The following is a 15,183-nucleotide window of genomic DNA, read 5'->3' as shown; positions in this document are numbered from 1 at the left end:
CCACTGTTATGTCCAGCTTTTCTGTATAATGTGTTTCCTGTGCTTCCCAGCGGCTGGGTGCGTGGTAGACCCAAAGTTCTGTAGAATATCAAAGTTAAGGACAAGTCTGTGTGACCCCTTATGATGGTTGCCCGTAGCATTTCAGCTCTGAGATTTAGGAAATGCTCTTTGTTCCCATTCTCTCCACTGACTTAATGTTTCTGCTCAAATCAAGCATCTAACAAATATGTGTGAACATTTGGACTGCCAAAGAACACTAACACTGGGTAAAGTTTAGACTGTCTTTGTTGAGTGTCTAGCACCCCATAAAAGAGTCCTTTTGTATCTTAGCAACCAATACGACCAATAAGATCACTGCTAATATTAGCAGGCCTTTGACATAGTATGTCAGGAGGGTGTGTTTGTGTGTGTGTGTGTCTTTTTTTAAATGCTGTGTGAGGGTGATCTATGAGGTTTTGAACATTGTGTGATGTTTGTGTGAGTGAGCAGTGTGTGCATGTGGTTTGTGTTTGCTGGGGGCCTCTCGAAAGGGCTGACCCCAGCTGAACTGACGTTGTCCTCATCTTCCCCTTTGAGGAGCGGGAAGAAGAGCAAGCTACCCCTGAACATGCAGATCAATGGCGGCGGCGGGCTGGAGGACTCCCCGTCTCGCTCCCCACTGCTCCCAGTTCACAGTCCCTACATCCTGCCAGGTACCCCAGGGCTCCTAGAGGATGCGGTCCTCAAAAGTGAGTTAAAAACACACACACACACACACACACACAGACACACACAGAGGCTTTTAAAGAGCTCAACATAGACATCCAGTTTCCCGTGCATAGATGGAGCCTATTCCTTATTCCTGGACTAAAAGCTTTTATCAATGGAAATGTTTTCTTTTAGTCCAGGACTAGGCTTATTCCATGTACGGGAAGCTGACCCAGAGTGCCTTAACCTCTCCATTCCTGTTTCAACTGGCAGATATCTGCTGACTCAGTACCGCTGTTTCTCTCCATCAGTTCTCTCTGTTCATGTCTTTTTCCACAGATAATTTGCTAATACACCGGAGCTCCCCACAGACTGTTAGGAGGGATTTTGGCCTTCCAGTCACACACAGGTTGGGAACTAGCATGGAAGCACTTGACCTGACACTAACACACCAGACCTATACTGAACCACATGACCTAACACTAGCACACCAGACCTATACTGAACCACATGATCTGACACTAGCACACCAGACCTATACTGAACCACATGATCTGACACTAGCACACCAGACCTATACTCAATCACTTGACAGGATCAAGAACAAAAACATGCATGCAAAAATACTAAGTTAGGTATTACCATTTAGTCTTTTGTGTTCTTTTCACAAGGTTCTCAACCAAGTCCTGGCTGTCACAGGTGTGTCAGGTGTGTCAGAAGAACATGATGTTTGGCGTGAAATGTAAACACTGCAAGTGAGTAGCAAACACCACCCCGTCAATCTCATCATTTTGGTTTGTATTTACTGTATTTAACAGTGACCTTTCCTGTGCTTAGGTTAAAATGTCACAACAAATGCACAAAGGAGGCCCCACCATGTCACCTACCTTTCCTTCCATGTAAGTTTGCCCCATTAAATATGAAACAGTGTGAATGGGCAGATGTAACTGCCTTCTTTGGAAATCACTTTCCCATTCCTTTTTATGGATACATACGTCAACTCAGTCATTGCTCTGATCACAGATTCTAAAGGAGCTGTTGTAGCTCAAGCACTGAAGTTGCAATGTCCACTAATAGCATTCTGCTGCCTTCTCTTATTCCATCTACACACCAGAGCAGGAATCATTAGCCTGGTCCACAAACGTTGCTGTTTTGGAGACGTTTGTGATTAGGCAGAAGGTTCTAGTTTTAAACCAAAGCAAAGTAGTGCAAAGGCTTGGAATAACCCAGAATTTTTTTAGCCATCAAAAACCAGCCTTTTACACCGTTACTCCATTTAAATTAGTGAATAGTCCTTTACAATGTTCACAATGTCTACACCATATGTCTGCTCTAGCTTATTTGAATAGAAAAAGAGTGATTTCTCGGTGATTCCAAATTGAAAACGTAGTGTGTATATGTACATTACTCACTACGTATATTTCCATTGCCTGGGTTACATATTAAAGTTCTGTTGTTTGTTTTGCAGAAGAGCTTTTCATCTGCTGTGTTAATTGATGATCAGTACCTTATATTATGGAGATGATCTATAAAGGAAATCAAGTTTGCTGTGTTAATTGATGATCAGTACCATGTATTATGGAGATGATCTATAAAGAATATCAAGTTTGAAACCAACTTCATCAAAGTCCATTACTCTTCCATTAGACAAAATCTCTTCTTTCTCTTGTGTCCATTTCTGTCTCCTGTTCTGCAGTTTCAAAGATCAGAAGAACGGAGTCGGTTCCATCGGACATCAATAATCAAATTGATAGGACAGTTGAGATCCCCCTATTTGGCACTTTACCAAAGGCAATAACAAAAAAGGTAGCACAGACATTTGATCAAACTCATGTGTAATTTAGCAGTTTAGCACGGCATTCCTTGCAAAGGACTGTTCAATCTCCACAGTCAGAATTTTTAGTATGTATTTTTAGTATTGACAGCATCTATCATACACTTCTTTACAAGATTATTGTGCCATGTAGTAGCATATGATGATGAATTTCTTCAAAAGGGAACTAAAGAGTTTTTACATTTGTCAACATTGTGCCCCTCCCAAAAAAGTGCTAGCCACATATGTCTTTATGTCATGGGGGTCTAGCCACATTTTTGCTTATCACTACCAATAACAAATGTTTTTGTCATTTCATAAATTCTTCTGCAAGATGTTTGTCAGCTTTGACAATAATGACACGGTGCAAAGCTAGACCTTGAATTGAGGGTTGGGGTTAGTGGTGACAGTTGAAGGGATTTGGTGTGTTTAGCTACAGATGCTCCTCCCTGTGTCCACTCCCGCAGGACCACCCTCCTGTGCTGAACCAACAGCTGGACTCCAGCAGCAACCCCTCCTCCACCACCTCCTCCACCCCTTCCTCTCCGGCAAACTTCCCGAACGCCCACAACGCTACGCCACCCCCCAACCCTTCACCCAAAGGCCCCCGTGATGGAAGGTTCCACTTCCCAGGTAAGATGAATTGCTATGGAAATATGTGTATCTTTGCCGGAGAGCTTTCGGGTGCTCATGGCATCGCTGGTGCACTAGTGTGCTGCTGCAGTGTGCAGACTTTTTGCCCCTTACATAGAAAAGATGAAATCCTTTATCATTCATTGTTTTTAAGTCTCCTGTATTTGCCTCTCATCTTTACCATGTGTGCAACCCAAATCCACCTCCCACACGTGCTATTTTACTTCCACTTCAGCTTGAGAGGAGTGAATGTGGAGAATGGGAGAGCATTGTTTGTGTTTGGTATTCTTTATAAGCACAAGGCTTGTTCTGTTAGTATATTTCAGTACTAAATCCTATGGAATCTCCTTCCTTTTCTCAGTTTTAGCTGCCTTTTTCCATTCCTTGACTGACACAAAATGGATAAATGGGTTTCTTCGTTCATTATGTGGAATCAAATTAAACCTGAAGGGTGTAATGAGTGGGACTGACATTAATAAGCATCTTTAACACCTCTTTTTAACATTGCTCTGTCTCTCCCTCTCTCTTCATCTCTCTGGTTGATTTTTTTCCCCTCCTACCCATTTGCACTGCTAGCTGCCTGCTACTTTCAGCATAGACAACAGTTTATCTTCCCTGGTGAGTTAACACTGCTCGCTGTGTGAGACTCTGTTCAAACATGCTCATGTTACTTCAGCTGCTGTCCTGTCCTGTCCTGTTCGAGAGGCCCCATGCTGTGGACTGGCTTGCGCTTTTCTTTGTGAATTAAACAAGTCTGAATGTGTTACTGTCCCCTCTGAGAAAGAATGTGATTTTGGAGTGTGTGCTGAAATGTTAAATGGTGTGGCTGCTCCATCTAGTGGTTTAAAAAGGAACTAATCCTTTTTTGCTGTGCCTTTTGTGTGCTGTGCAAGTTCTTGTGCTCCCTGCTAGTCCTAAAGTAGTTGAGTGGTAAATACATTATCACAGTTAAATAAACATGGTCATGTTATGGAAGGCTCTTATGTCAATATTTTGTGTGGACTAACACTCGAGTGTGTCTCTCCACAGATGTGTCCAATGCATCCTGCCCGGAGAGCTACCACAACACTGGGTAAGAGACCACAGCTGTGTGCTCTACTGTTTGCGCTCTTTGTTCACATCTGTCCCCCAAATCACGCAGTGGGTCAGGATTGAGATGCTGACAGGGGGCCAATGAGTTACAGTTGTGCAGTGGAATGTGTTGTTGCTTTCCACAGTGAGTCGGAGCAGAGTGAAGTGGATCACGACCCGCAGCAGCAGCAGAGGCCACCACAGGGAGAGGTAAGGAGCCCAGTATCAGAACCTCTCAGCTTTCAACCCAAGAATATTCAAGTTGCAAATGCAGGGTGGCAAAACTATAGTGCATACTGTACATGCCAATGTATTCAGCCGTAATCCAGATTCATATGCAAAGAAAATTTGCAGAGTTTTATCGGACCTTTACATTACTGGAATGTAACCCCTTGACCCTTTGGCAAGGTTCCATCCTCAATGGCCAGAATGGTTAGCCTATGTAGAAAATGTAGGGTCTGGGCACTCACCGTTCGCAGTGCTCAGTCCGAGGGGCGGGATAATCAGTTGTCTTTCAAATTCCCTCTGCACGCAATAGGACAGCGGCAGCGCTATGAGTCCCATGCGTTTCCCACCAGCGGAGCTAGTTGGCTAGTTCAAACGTTTGCCTACTTAATAAAAGCTTAACTCGTCACACTGTTCGCCAGCAGCAACATTTATCTTATTTGTTTTCAAGTAGCAGGGAATTCAAGCCAAACCGTTGCAACTCTGCCATCAATCATTATGTTAAGCCCACCTAATGACTCTATACACGATTTCATTGGCCTGATTAAGTTTCGATTTCTGGAGCTCACAAGCCAACGGAGAGTTGCTACACTAGCCCTGGCAGCAAATGTAATTTGCGGCCGCTAGGGGCGCGTCTAGATTTCTAGGCTACAGAATGGTCTGACTCATTAGTGAAATAGCAGCTCTGCCTTAGAGGTGGTATATGTATATGGAGGAAGTGAAAGAACTGAAAGAGGATGTGTGTGTGTGTGGGGGGAGGCTATGGAAATATAACTGGCCCACTCACCTCAAACACATCTGTCATGTGCACATTACACTCCTGATGAGGGTGTTTGTGGATTTCTACATTTACAGAAGTGAGACTAAGGCAAGCATCACATTACTGCACAGCAACTCTACTCCTTAGGGTTCATATTCTGGCTTTATATTCAGTTATACACTCTGCATAATGCACTGTTTGTGATTTGATCCAGTATCTTAGCAGTCTATCCAAACACCTTTAATTGGACTATTTATAAAGCTACAATTCTTTTGAATTGTAGCTCTAATGACTTTTAATTGGACAGTGAAGAAATCACTCATTTCCTCATAGTGCATGGTATTCATTGCTCATGCAGTAATATTATTCAATAGCTGGAGCGTGCTCTGTTTGTACACATGACAGCATGACAAGGCAGGTGATTATGAGGAGCAAGAGGAGGAGGAGGAGCACGGGAACCCCGAGGGGAAGACGGAGAAGTGCGGCAGCGGCTCAGACGGCGAGCCCGACGGGGACGAGCTGGACGACCTGCCCAGCTCTCGCGGAGGGAGCAACTGGCGAGGGCCGATCTCCCGCAAGGCCAGCCAGACGAGCGTGTACCTGCAGGAGTGGGACATCCCCTTCGAGCAGCTGGAGCTCGGCGAGCTGATCGGGAAGGGCCGCTGGGGGAAGGTGCACCGCGGGCGCTGGCATGGAGAGGTGACCTGGACGTTGAGAATCACTGTGTCTCTATGACTACAGTAGTAGTAGTGATGGCTGTTAGATGCTGATCGATGCTGATAGAGGCAGTCATAATGTGTGTATTATTTCTCTAGCAGCAGGTGTTGATACATATAAGATACATTAAATTCAATGAATGGCAAATAAAGTGAACAGTAGATATGAATATGGCTAAAAATTAAAGGATTAAAAACAGAAAACCTTCTGTGTCACATGAAAGGTGGCAGTCCGCCTGCTGGAGATTGATGGCAATAACCAGGATCACTTGAAGTTGTTCAAGAAGGAGGTGATGAACTACCGGCAGACGCGGCACGAGAACGTAGTTCTGTTCATGGGAGCCTGTATGAACCCACCGCAGCTTGCCATCATCACCAGGTCAGGAGCGAGGGGTCAGGGAACATCTGCTTTGTGTTGGGTGTGCTAGCATGGCATTATAAGGACTCCAGTATCCAGAGTCCAGATATCAGATGTGAATGTGATGTGATGTAACTCTGTCTAATGTGTTTTCTTCTATTTTAATCTAACTTTCCGTATTTTATTCATGTTGTGTACTGTATGTGTGATGTCACACTTTTTCCTTTTTTTTTCAGTTTTTGTAAGGGGCGGACACTCTACTCAGTTGTCAGAGAGTCCAAAAGTATGCTTGACATTAACAAGACCAGGCAAATAGCACAAGAGATTGTAAAGGTACTATTCAATTTCATCTTAATTCATCAGATTATTGTAGTGTTTTTTCATTGCTGCTTATGGAGGACTAATACTGGTTGTGACTCTTTCAGGGAATGGGCTATCTTCATGCAAAAGGAATCGTACACAAAGATCTGAAATCCAAGAACGTTTTTTATGACACAAACAAGGTGGTCATCACAGATTTTGGCTTGTTTGGGATGTCTGGAGTTGTGCAGGAAGGACGGTAAGAATAAAATGAAGAAGAAAGAAGAAAAAGCCATTAGAGGAATATGGTGGTTAGATGTCTTTAAAGATGAACTCTCTCTCTCTCTCTCTGTGTGTGTGTGTCCGGGGGGTTCACCAGGCGTGAGGATCAGCTGAAGCTGCCACATGGCTGGATCTGTTACCTGGCTCCAGAGATTGTGCGCAGGATGGGCCCAGGGGTCAATGAAGACTGCCTTCCTTTCTCCAGAGCTGCTGATGTTTACGCTTTTGGGTAGGACATCCTCCTCCTCAACCAATCTGAGGGGTATTTCACAAAACCTAGATAAGGGATTAAGCTGGGATTTTTAGGTTATCCTGGATAAATTTAGCCTTGACTTGGTTTCACAAAAGAGATGGCACATAAGTTACCATGGGGATTTATTCTCTGCACCTAGCCTGGTCCCGACCAGGCTAACAGCCAAGCTAAGTTAATTCTAATGGTAATTATGTCGTCTTATTGGTTCAGCTAGCTGTCATTCACATCAGACCTCCCTGCTAATTTTTAAGGAGCTTTATTCCATTTATAAACTATTTGCTAAATGTATTTGCTCGCAAAACAAAACAGATTGTCTGCCTACTACCATATGGTTATTACTTTACTTGATAGCCTTATAATTATTAACATAGGCCTAGGTACTCAATTGTTTGCTTATTTTATTGATAGACGTTTGATGAATAGCCTACTGTAGTTGATTGGAAGTGGAGGGGCAAGTTCTCGAAGGTATTTTCAACTATAATATTAAGGTATATCATACTATGTGCATCTTTGCGAGCTCCAAGCGCTTTCTTAATGACGTTGCGTGCCGAGACAAGGAAGCCCTCACACGTGGGTGCATACGTAAATTTGCATTCAGTTGGTCTACCACGCCTACTCCTGCTGTTTTACAGAAATAGCCATGATTCCCCATTCCAAAAAGGACAACTTTACTTCATTGTTAGTCTATATCAAAAGCGGTGGTTCACTTTGTGTGAATGATGCTATTTTTCACGTCTTTTTTATTCCAACCGTGGGAACGCGCACACATCCTGAATTATTTACACCTGGCTTGACATAGTCGCTCCTACTCATCCTGGATTGGCATTAGTGAAACTAGTTGAGCTAGGATGACCAGACAACGCTATGTCAAACCTCGCTTTATCACTTATCTTGGATGTCTTAATTCTGCCTTTGTGAAATACCCCTCTGGTTGAACTGTTGAAATACTGCTTTTGTAAAATACATCTTATTGATTAGACAATTGACTAGAAGATTAGTCTTTTAAATGCAATAAGAATGTTTGGTATTTTGGTACCACAGACAATGAAAGAAACTCTGTTTGTGTTGTGTTCAGCACCATCTGGTACGAGCTGCAGGCCCGAGACTGGCCCATCACACGGCAGCCCGCCGAGGCCACCATCTGGCAGGTGGGCAGTGGAGAAGGCATCAAGAAGGTGCTGGCAGAAGTCAGTCTGGGCAAGGAGGTCAACGTGAGTAACATCCTATGTGTTGCATCTTACACATATTTTGATACGTTTTCTGGTGTTCCAGTGAAAGCTTCTACATTTTCATGGAAAATGGCTCTGCATGTGATGTGTGGAGTATAGTTTCACACTGACTAGACACACTGACGATGGCTTAGGCCGAAACACGTCTGTGGACATGGCGTTAATAAATAAGTAAAGAGAGTATACTTGAGAGTGCAGTTTTTCTATTCTAAGTTGTCACTTTTTAACTCGCACCCGAAATTGTTGTGAAATTTGAAGTTGAGCGCGCCTATTCTCACTACTAGTTGGTCCCCTCTATTTCTACACAGGACATCCTCTCGGCCTGTTGGTCATACTGTTTGGAAATGAGGCCAACGTTCTCCCAGATCACAGACATGCTTGAGAAACTTCCTAAACTCAACCGCAGGCTTTCCCACCCTGGACACTTCTGGAAGTCTGCTGAGTATGTATCCTAACGACAGCATGGATGCAAGCCTTCCTCTGCCCTTCCAGCAGGGACGCAAAGATCTATGGATCATGTAGTCTGCAGAGTGCTGAATATATTATTCCAACAGAGAATAGCTCCCCTGAAAAGACTGTTAAGACATGTAATTCAGGGTTAGTGCCAGGCTTATGTGGTGTGATGCTTGGCATCAGGGCACTTGAAAAGGGATACCTGTGCTTAATTTCACAGAGATGAAATGATTAAGACCCTCCCAGTGAGGTAGAGGATGTAATATACAGAATTTACTTATCCTATTAAGTTCAATTCAAGAGGGTGTTCTTCATTTACTGTACTGTTTTGTTCTGGTGTTTTTTGTATATGTTGTGCTGTGAAACATGTTGTTTTTAAAAGGAAGTTGAAAGTTGTCACCTACTGTATGTGTCTTGTTCTGTGGTCGGGTTGGATTTTTAAAAGTGTTTTTTTTTTTATGTGTGTCCTCTCTCTCCTCTCGGGGTACTGATTTGTTCCTGGATCTGGATCTGGGCCCTGCTCCGGTTCCGGTTCCGGTTCCGGTGTTGTTCTGCTCCCTTCTCCTCTCACCCGGTCCCATTTGGGCTCTGCCTCTGCTCAACGCCTGTCTCTCTGCCCTGGCAACACTACATCCTTTCCAACTGCAACCTCTTCCTTCTCTGTGTTCCTCCTCTCCTTGGATTATCAACTTTGATCTGCGCTTGATCTTTGACCTATTTGTTCCTGTCTGCCCACCTGTCTGTTTTCCGCTTCACTCCTCCAAACTGATCACTCTGGCACCAGGTCATGGCATCACCATTGTCTGCGTGAGCACTGTAGTGAAGGTCTCCGCTCTCGATGCCCTTACAATTGACACCCTTCTAGTGCACACAGTGGGTTTTGTCAGAGGTAAACTAGTTTCAGCACCTGATGTACTTGGTACTTGTGATGTTTACAAAATCAAGAACTTGACCTGAAATTTGCGCTCTGATTTTTGGATCTCTTGGGAAAAAAGTGTGAAAGATTTTCTTTATGTGACTGAGACATGGTAATCTAGCATATATTTCTATATTGTGTGCCTTTGTGATGGACAAGTGATGGTGTGACCCTGATTATCACCGCTTTGCCTTTGCGTCTAGCCATTCACTGCTTAAACTCCATCCTCTGTTCCCTGTCTTCTTTCTCTTATGCTATAAAAATGCAAAAAAGGTAGAAGCTGAGCAAACCAAAACCTGCAATTCTCGACCTGCATTGCATGCCTCTTAAATGCTTGAATTCTCTTAGTAAAACCAACTTACTTTTGGGAGAATATTCCCATGATCCACGGTGTGTTGTTTCACTCTAATAATAACTGAGAGACATGCAAATGAGTGATTGAAATGCATTTGATGTAGCAATGTTGAAGTGAGAAGAGAAATAAAATAAGGGACTGATTGACACTGTCTATAGGCCTCCATCTCTATCACTTCTCAGCTTACCTTGACCTGGTTTAGGAGTCTGCGGCCCACTTGATTATCTGCTGTTGCGTGTCAGGACTTATGGTTTCCTGTTTGCCATTAGGGGGGTTTCTGTTTCTGATGCTTGTGTGGCTCCTCTCATTCTGCCCTGTACAATTCAAAACCACAATTGACTCTTGTTTTCACTCTTTTGCTCCCATCCATGCATATTTGATGTACGTTGTCTATTCTGCCTTATCCTGACCAGAACAACATTCATCTGTTCATGTGCCTAGCTCTCCACACACGCAAAATAACTTGATCTCAGCAGAGTTGTGAAGTACCTGTACACTATAAAATGTGAATACTATAATGGTGAGGAAAAAAGGTTAATGAAAGTTCTGCTGCACAAACTATACAGTATGTTGCAAATTTAATAAGTGGTTTCCCCACCCTGAATGCTATGCACAAATCTATATGCAAATCTGACCAATACATATCTCTCTAGGAGGTTCAGTAACATTTAATATATACCCTATAGTTTGGTTCAGTAACATTTAATATATACCCTATAGTTTGATTGTCATTTAATGGAAATTGTAGAACCAAACCACATTTCACTATCAATAAATTTGGTTTTAGTTATTCTGTTGTAGGCTACACCAGGAAACCTTCTTGGATTTGGGCATATTCCAAAATTAGACCTCTCCTGTGCAATCTTAAGTGTATCTGTGCACGTGTTTGTATGATTTGGTATACAAAACAATGTGAGTGTATGTGTGCATGTTTGTTTTTCACTGAATGTATTGCACTGGGCTACGAGTGTGCATCACTAGAGAAACCTAGTGGAAGATTGCTCTGATTGAGTATTCACATAACTATAGAGAACTTTTAAGAAATTTAGAAATAGATGGAACATTTTTTTTATTCAATGTCTGGCTTACAAACTGCTCTCAGTATTTGTACAAATGTTTTTTTTTTTTATCAGCTTTTGACAGAAATTAGTAGGTACTAAGTTTATGGTAATGTACAGGTCTTTAAACAGATGGTTTTTATGTACAAAATGTTGTTAAACAGGAATTGTACATTTTTTAAGGGTAGAAATATTTTATATGTCCTGTAAGAATTCATATTTTTGTACAGTCTTTTATCTGCCCTCTGTGAACAAATGTTCTCATCAAAAGACAATAAATCTCGCTCAAGTCACCTGGTGCATATTGAGGCATATTCATTCCACACCCATCTTTCAAGCGTGAAGGAGAGGAAGGCACATCCTGTCCTCCTGCACTTTTGTGCTGATGACATGCTGGAGGACAGTAGGGATAGAAATTCAACTCATCCAGCTCTGACATTTCAGTTATTTCATTGGCTCCTATGATCACTTTAGCAATGATGACATAGAAATGAAGTCTGAGAACTGAGTCTATGGTCTAATCAGAACAGTATGTGTAGGCATGTGTAAGTCTAATCCACCAGTTGCAACATTTTGGGAAATGCTATAAAAGGCCAGGGACTCGGGGGCGGAGTGAGGGAGGTCATATGAATGAAACTCGTGAGCAAGGGCTGGGGAAGTGGGCCATCCATTTGCTGACATGGAGAAGTCACTCAGTGACAGTTTATATATATATTGTTGCTGTTGTAAATGTATAAATATGAATTATGAACAGACCATACAAGATCATACAGTTTGTGTGAAGGGTAGACTGAGTGCAGATAGGGCTATAAAAGAAACAGAGGGCCCAGATATGCACACCTCTCTCTACACATGTAGGCCTACCAGTGGCGGAACAAGTCAGAGCCGGGCCGGGGGCGGGGCACATGACCGGGCCCTTTATTAAACTCATCATAACATAATTTTACAACATAGGCTACACATGCCCGCCACAGCGGGTTTTACAAGCGTCAGCGCCACTGAGAGCAACTATGTAGTTTTGAAGTCCATCGAACGTACATGAAGTGTAACCAAGAGAACAACAAAAACATTAGGCTACATGACCCCTAATAATAAAACAATAATAATACGCAGCACTATTTGAAGGGAATACGAATAGCCTTGCGCTCCGCGAACTCGTCCACGATGCTCTGTGTAGGCCTATGTCCATTTTCTTTGCTCTCTCATTCTCTATGGACAACATGGCAAGTCCACAAGTACTCAGGTTTTTAATGGTCTTTAACTTGGAGAATGAGCGCTTAGAGGTTGCAACGTTGACGGGAAGAGTCAAAAATAAAATTAGGGCGGTGCAAATCTCACTGAATGCAGAAGTTACTGCTGGGTGGTTGCATTGGCGGAGGGAGGGGGTGGCTTCAGGGGGTCAAGCCCCGAATCTTTTTAAAAGCCCCGAATCTTTTTTTTTGTAGGTATGTGTTTTCAATTTCCAACGATTTCTAATTTCACTTCCCCTCGGTTTCTCTATAAATGTTACAAAATGTAGCCTAGGCCTACTATTACTGAGCATATATCCCTTTCAAAACCCAATATTGACAGATAATCTGATTTCCCACACGATGAGTTTAGGCAATGCTAGAGCCGAGATGTAGCGGTTTACGTCATAAACCTGGCAGGAAAGTTCAGAGCGGCGCAGTCAGTTTAAACAGCAAGCCGGTAAGAAAAACTATTGTCAAGACATTAGGCAATTAGGCTACTGTACCCCGGAATACAAAAATAAACTTAAGAAAGACAGAAAGTTTGATGTACTGTATTCTGTAGTCTGTATTCTGTAGTCTCAATGACCGAATCAGTAGATATACCTGTTGTCAGTTGAGTTCGTTCAATTCATTTATTGTAGGCTAGTAGCCTAGGCAAATATAAAACAGAGATGTAACGTACCGGCGGGATTTTGAACTTGCATGTTTCATGCATTTTAGGGCAAAAATACCATGGGATTGATGTGTTCTCCATTTGAGGAACGTAATCAATTGCGGACGTGCACAGCAGCGAGCTGTACTTGGACACAGAGCGCATAGGCCTAGGTTAGGCTACTTTCACTTTCTAGAGCGCATTCATTAGGCTACGTAAAATATGCTTCATATGAATACCAAAACAACGATCAAACATTATCAAATGTAGCATGACGTGTTGTCACAAAGACTTACTCCAATTAGAAAATCGAAACCAAAAGCATGTACGTGTAAATGTTCTCTCATTGACGCCTGTAGGAGACAATGTCGTTGATCCAATTTTGTAAATTTGCACGTCTTAAAGTTCAATATGAGAGTTAAAATAAAGCCAGTCATACAGCAGAACATTTTATTCAATATTTTACACCTACTAAATCATCAAAGTAAATTTCAAAACTTTTCAGCAACCGTGAGTCATAACTCGTCCTGACTGGGGCAACCTATAAGCCTAATACGTCCCACTCTGATGAAAATGATTGAAAAGAAACCGTTAGCATGATCTTAGAGGCCGGATTTTCTCTTACCGCTTTCACACCTTTTACGACTCTGGCAAGAAACCGGCTAAATAACCGGCTAAATGTGCTGTAGTGCATATGCCAGACCAGTCGATGGCGCCGCTGTGCAGAAGCTTCACGATAATTTCGCGTGAATCGCGTAGAAGAAAACATTGTTGGAACAGTTTGTTAAGCCAGAGAATGTCTAATAAGTGCTCTGGCTAAGCAGTCGCATGAAATAAGGAGACTACAGAAAATTCGGTTTTCAATTCAACTGTTAAACTAATAAAGTTCATTTTCAAGGTATGTGACTGCTATGTGAAATTTCAAATGCTTTGCCTACGCATTGCATTAGGTCTGAGCACCACTGGAGAAAACACTAACATGCAGTAAGCTAATGTTTAACTAAGTTAAGCTCACGTGTGCTTCTAACTTAGCCACTAAAAGCTGATATGCTACATTGTGCACATAAATCATGACAGGGGAAAGAAACATTTTTTAATATGATAAATAAATGGTTTGGTTTGGTTTGACAAGCAACATGTCAGGTCGAGTGCCTTGGCTGAGTTGAGAGGTGGGGCTATGTCGTCATAAAGTTGCCGGCTTCGCACCTACAGGCCTCTCTACATGGCGAAAGTTAGCCGGCGGTTTCAAAAGTTCCCACTTCGGAAGCCGGTTTCAAAAGCTATCGGTTTCAGTCTCCTAAACTGCCGGCGTCGTGTACATGCAAGGCGTAACCGTTAACAAAACCTCACCGGTTTCACAAAAACCGGCGTCGTGTGCACGGCCCCTTAGCTCCTCCGGCTTTGTGCCGTGGGAGAGGCCCGTCCCACCTTACCCGGAGGTGGGGGAGGGGCGCCCTCGCACCGGGCCCCTGCCGCACCTCCCGCACCCCCTCAAGCTCCGCCCCTGAGGCCTACATCAGACTCTGTGTTACAGATCATTATTTAAGTGCTTTCACATGTCAATTACCATGTGTCATTTGGAACAGTAAGAAAGATGGCTCCAGGATGTAGGCCTGGAGGAAGAGAAAGGGTAAATCACCTCACTTGTGAAGCTAAGACGTGTTTTAGAAAACAATGCTGTCATTGCACATTGAGTCTGTCTGTCTATAATTGGTGGATGCACAAATTTAAAGTTCAAAATGGGATCCAGTATAGGAGAGTTGTGAGATGTAGAGTAAATAGGAAGATGTTGCAGACTGCTTGATGATTCATGTCAAGCATGAATGACAGAGGACAAATGAATATTAGGAGCTCTTTGGTAAACTAATGGGATAACTTGTATGAGTGGCCTATAGCAGGCTCGGACTGGTAATCTGTACAACCGGGCAAATGCCCGGTGGGCCGGTCCACAATGGAAGAGCTTCCATTTACTGCACCATGTAGGCTACTGTAGTACGGTTTGTCTGTCAACATAAAAAAAACTCCGGGTACCTACAATTTTCGCACAACTTGGTGGAAAAGTGTAGCACAGGTTAAAGAAAACCTATTCATGTTTGGACTCAAAAGGAACTTCAAAGTATAAAGTATAACTTAGGTTAATACTGTATTTCACCAGTTAGGGCACAAAAATGGCCAGTAGCTGCACTGTGT

General features: G+C 42.9%; 1 protein-coding gene across 5 annotated transcripts in view; it reads left to right on the top strand.

The window, feature by feature from the left end:
* LOC125308369 (kinase suppressor of Ras 1-like) overlaps window positions 1–11,402 on the top strand; it is a 39,052-nt gene extending 27,650 nt beyond the window's left edge. For 4 of the 5 annotated variants that reach the window (XM_048264827.1, XM_048264830.1, XM_048264831.1 and 1 more), the window contains 17 exons: window positions 577–728; window positions 1,027–1,096; window positions 1,359–1,442; window positions 1,525–1,586; window positions 2,384–2,493; window positions 2,968–3,133; window positions 3,710–3,751; window positions 4,163–4,205; window positions 4,351–4,414; window positions 5,595–5,888; window positions 6,130–6,284; window positions 6,500–6,596; window positions 6,689–6,822; window positions 6,943–7,074; window positions 8,174–8,309; window positions 8,636–8,769; window positions 9,565–11,402. In XM_048264827.1, the coding sequence (XP_048120784.1) occupies window positions 577–728; window positions 1,027–1,096; window positions 1,359–1,442; window positions 1,525–1,586; window positions 2,384–2,493; window positions 2,968–3,133; window positions 3,710–3,751; window positions 4,163–4,205; window positions 4,351–4,414; window positions 5,595–5,888; window positions 6,130–6,284; window positions 6,500–6,596; window positions 6,689–6,822; window positions 6,943–7,074; window positions 8,174–8,309; window positions 8,636–8,769; window positions 9,565–9,634 (1,945 nt within the window). In that variant the 3' untranslated portion in view covers window positions 9,635–11,402. The remainder of the gene's footprint in view (window positions 1–576; window positions 729–1,026; window positions 1,097–1,358; window positions 1,443–1,524; window positions 1,587–2,383; window positions 2,494–2,967; window positions 3,134–3,709; window positions 3,752–4,162; window positions 4,206–4,350; window positions 4,415–5,594; window positions 5,889–6,129; window positions 6,285–6,499; window positions 6,597–6,688; window positions 6,823–6,942; window positions 7,075–8,173; window positions 8,310–8,635; window positions 8,770–9,564) is intronic. The other variant, XM_048264828.1, reaches the window with a different exon arrangement.
* Window positions 11,403–15,183: the final 3,781 nt, after the last annotated feature.

This window comes from Alosa alosa, chromosome 15, assembly GCF_017589495.1.
Source record: "Alosa alosa isolate M-15738 ecotype Scorff River chromosome 15, AALO_Geno_1.1, whole genome shotgun sequence".
NCBI lineage: Eukaryota > Metazoa > Chordata > Actinopteri > Clupeiformes > Clupeidae > Alosa > Alosa alosa.
The sequence above is the reverse complement of the archived record's forward strand: the minus strand, read 5'-3'. Positions and strand labels throughout refer to the sequence as shown.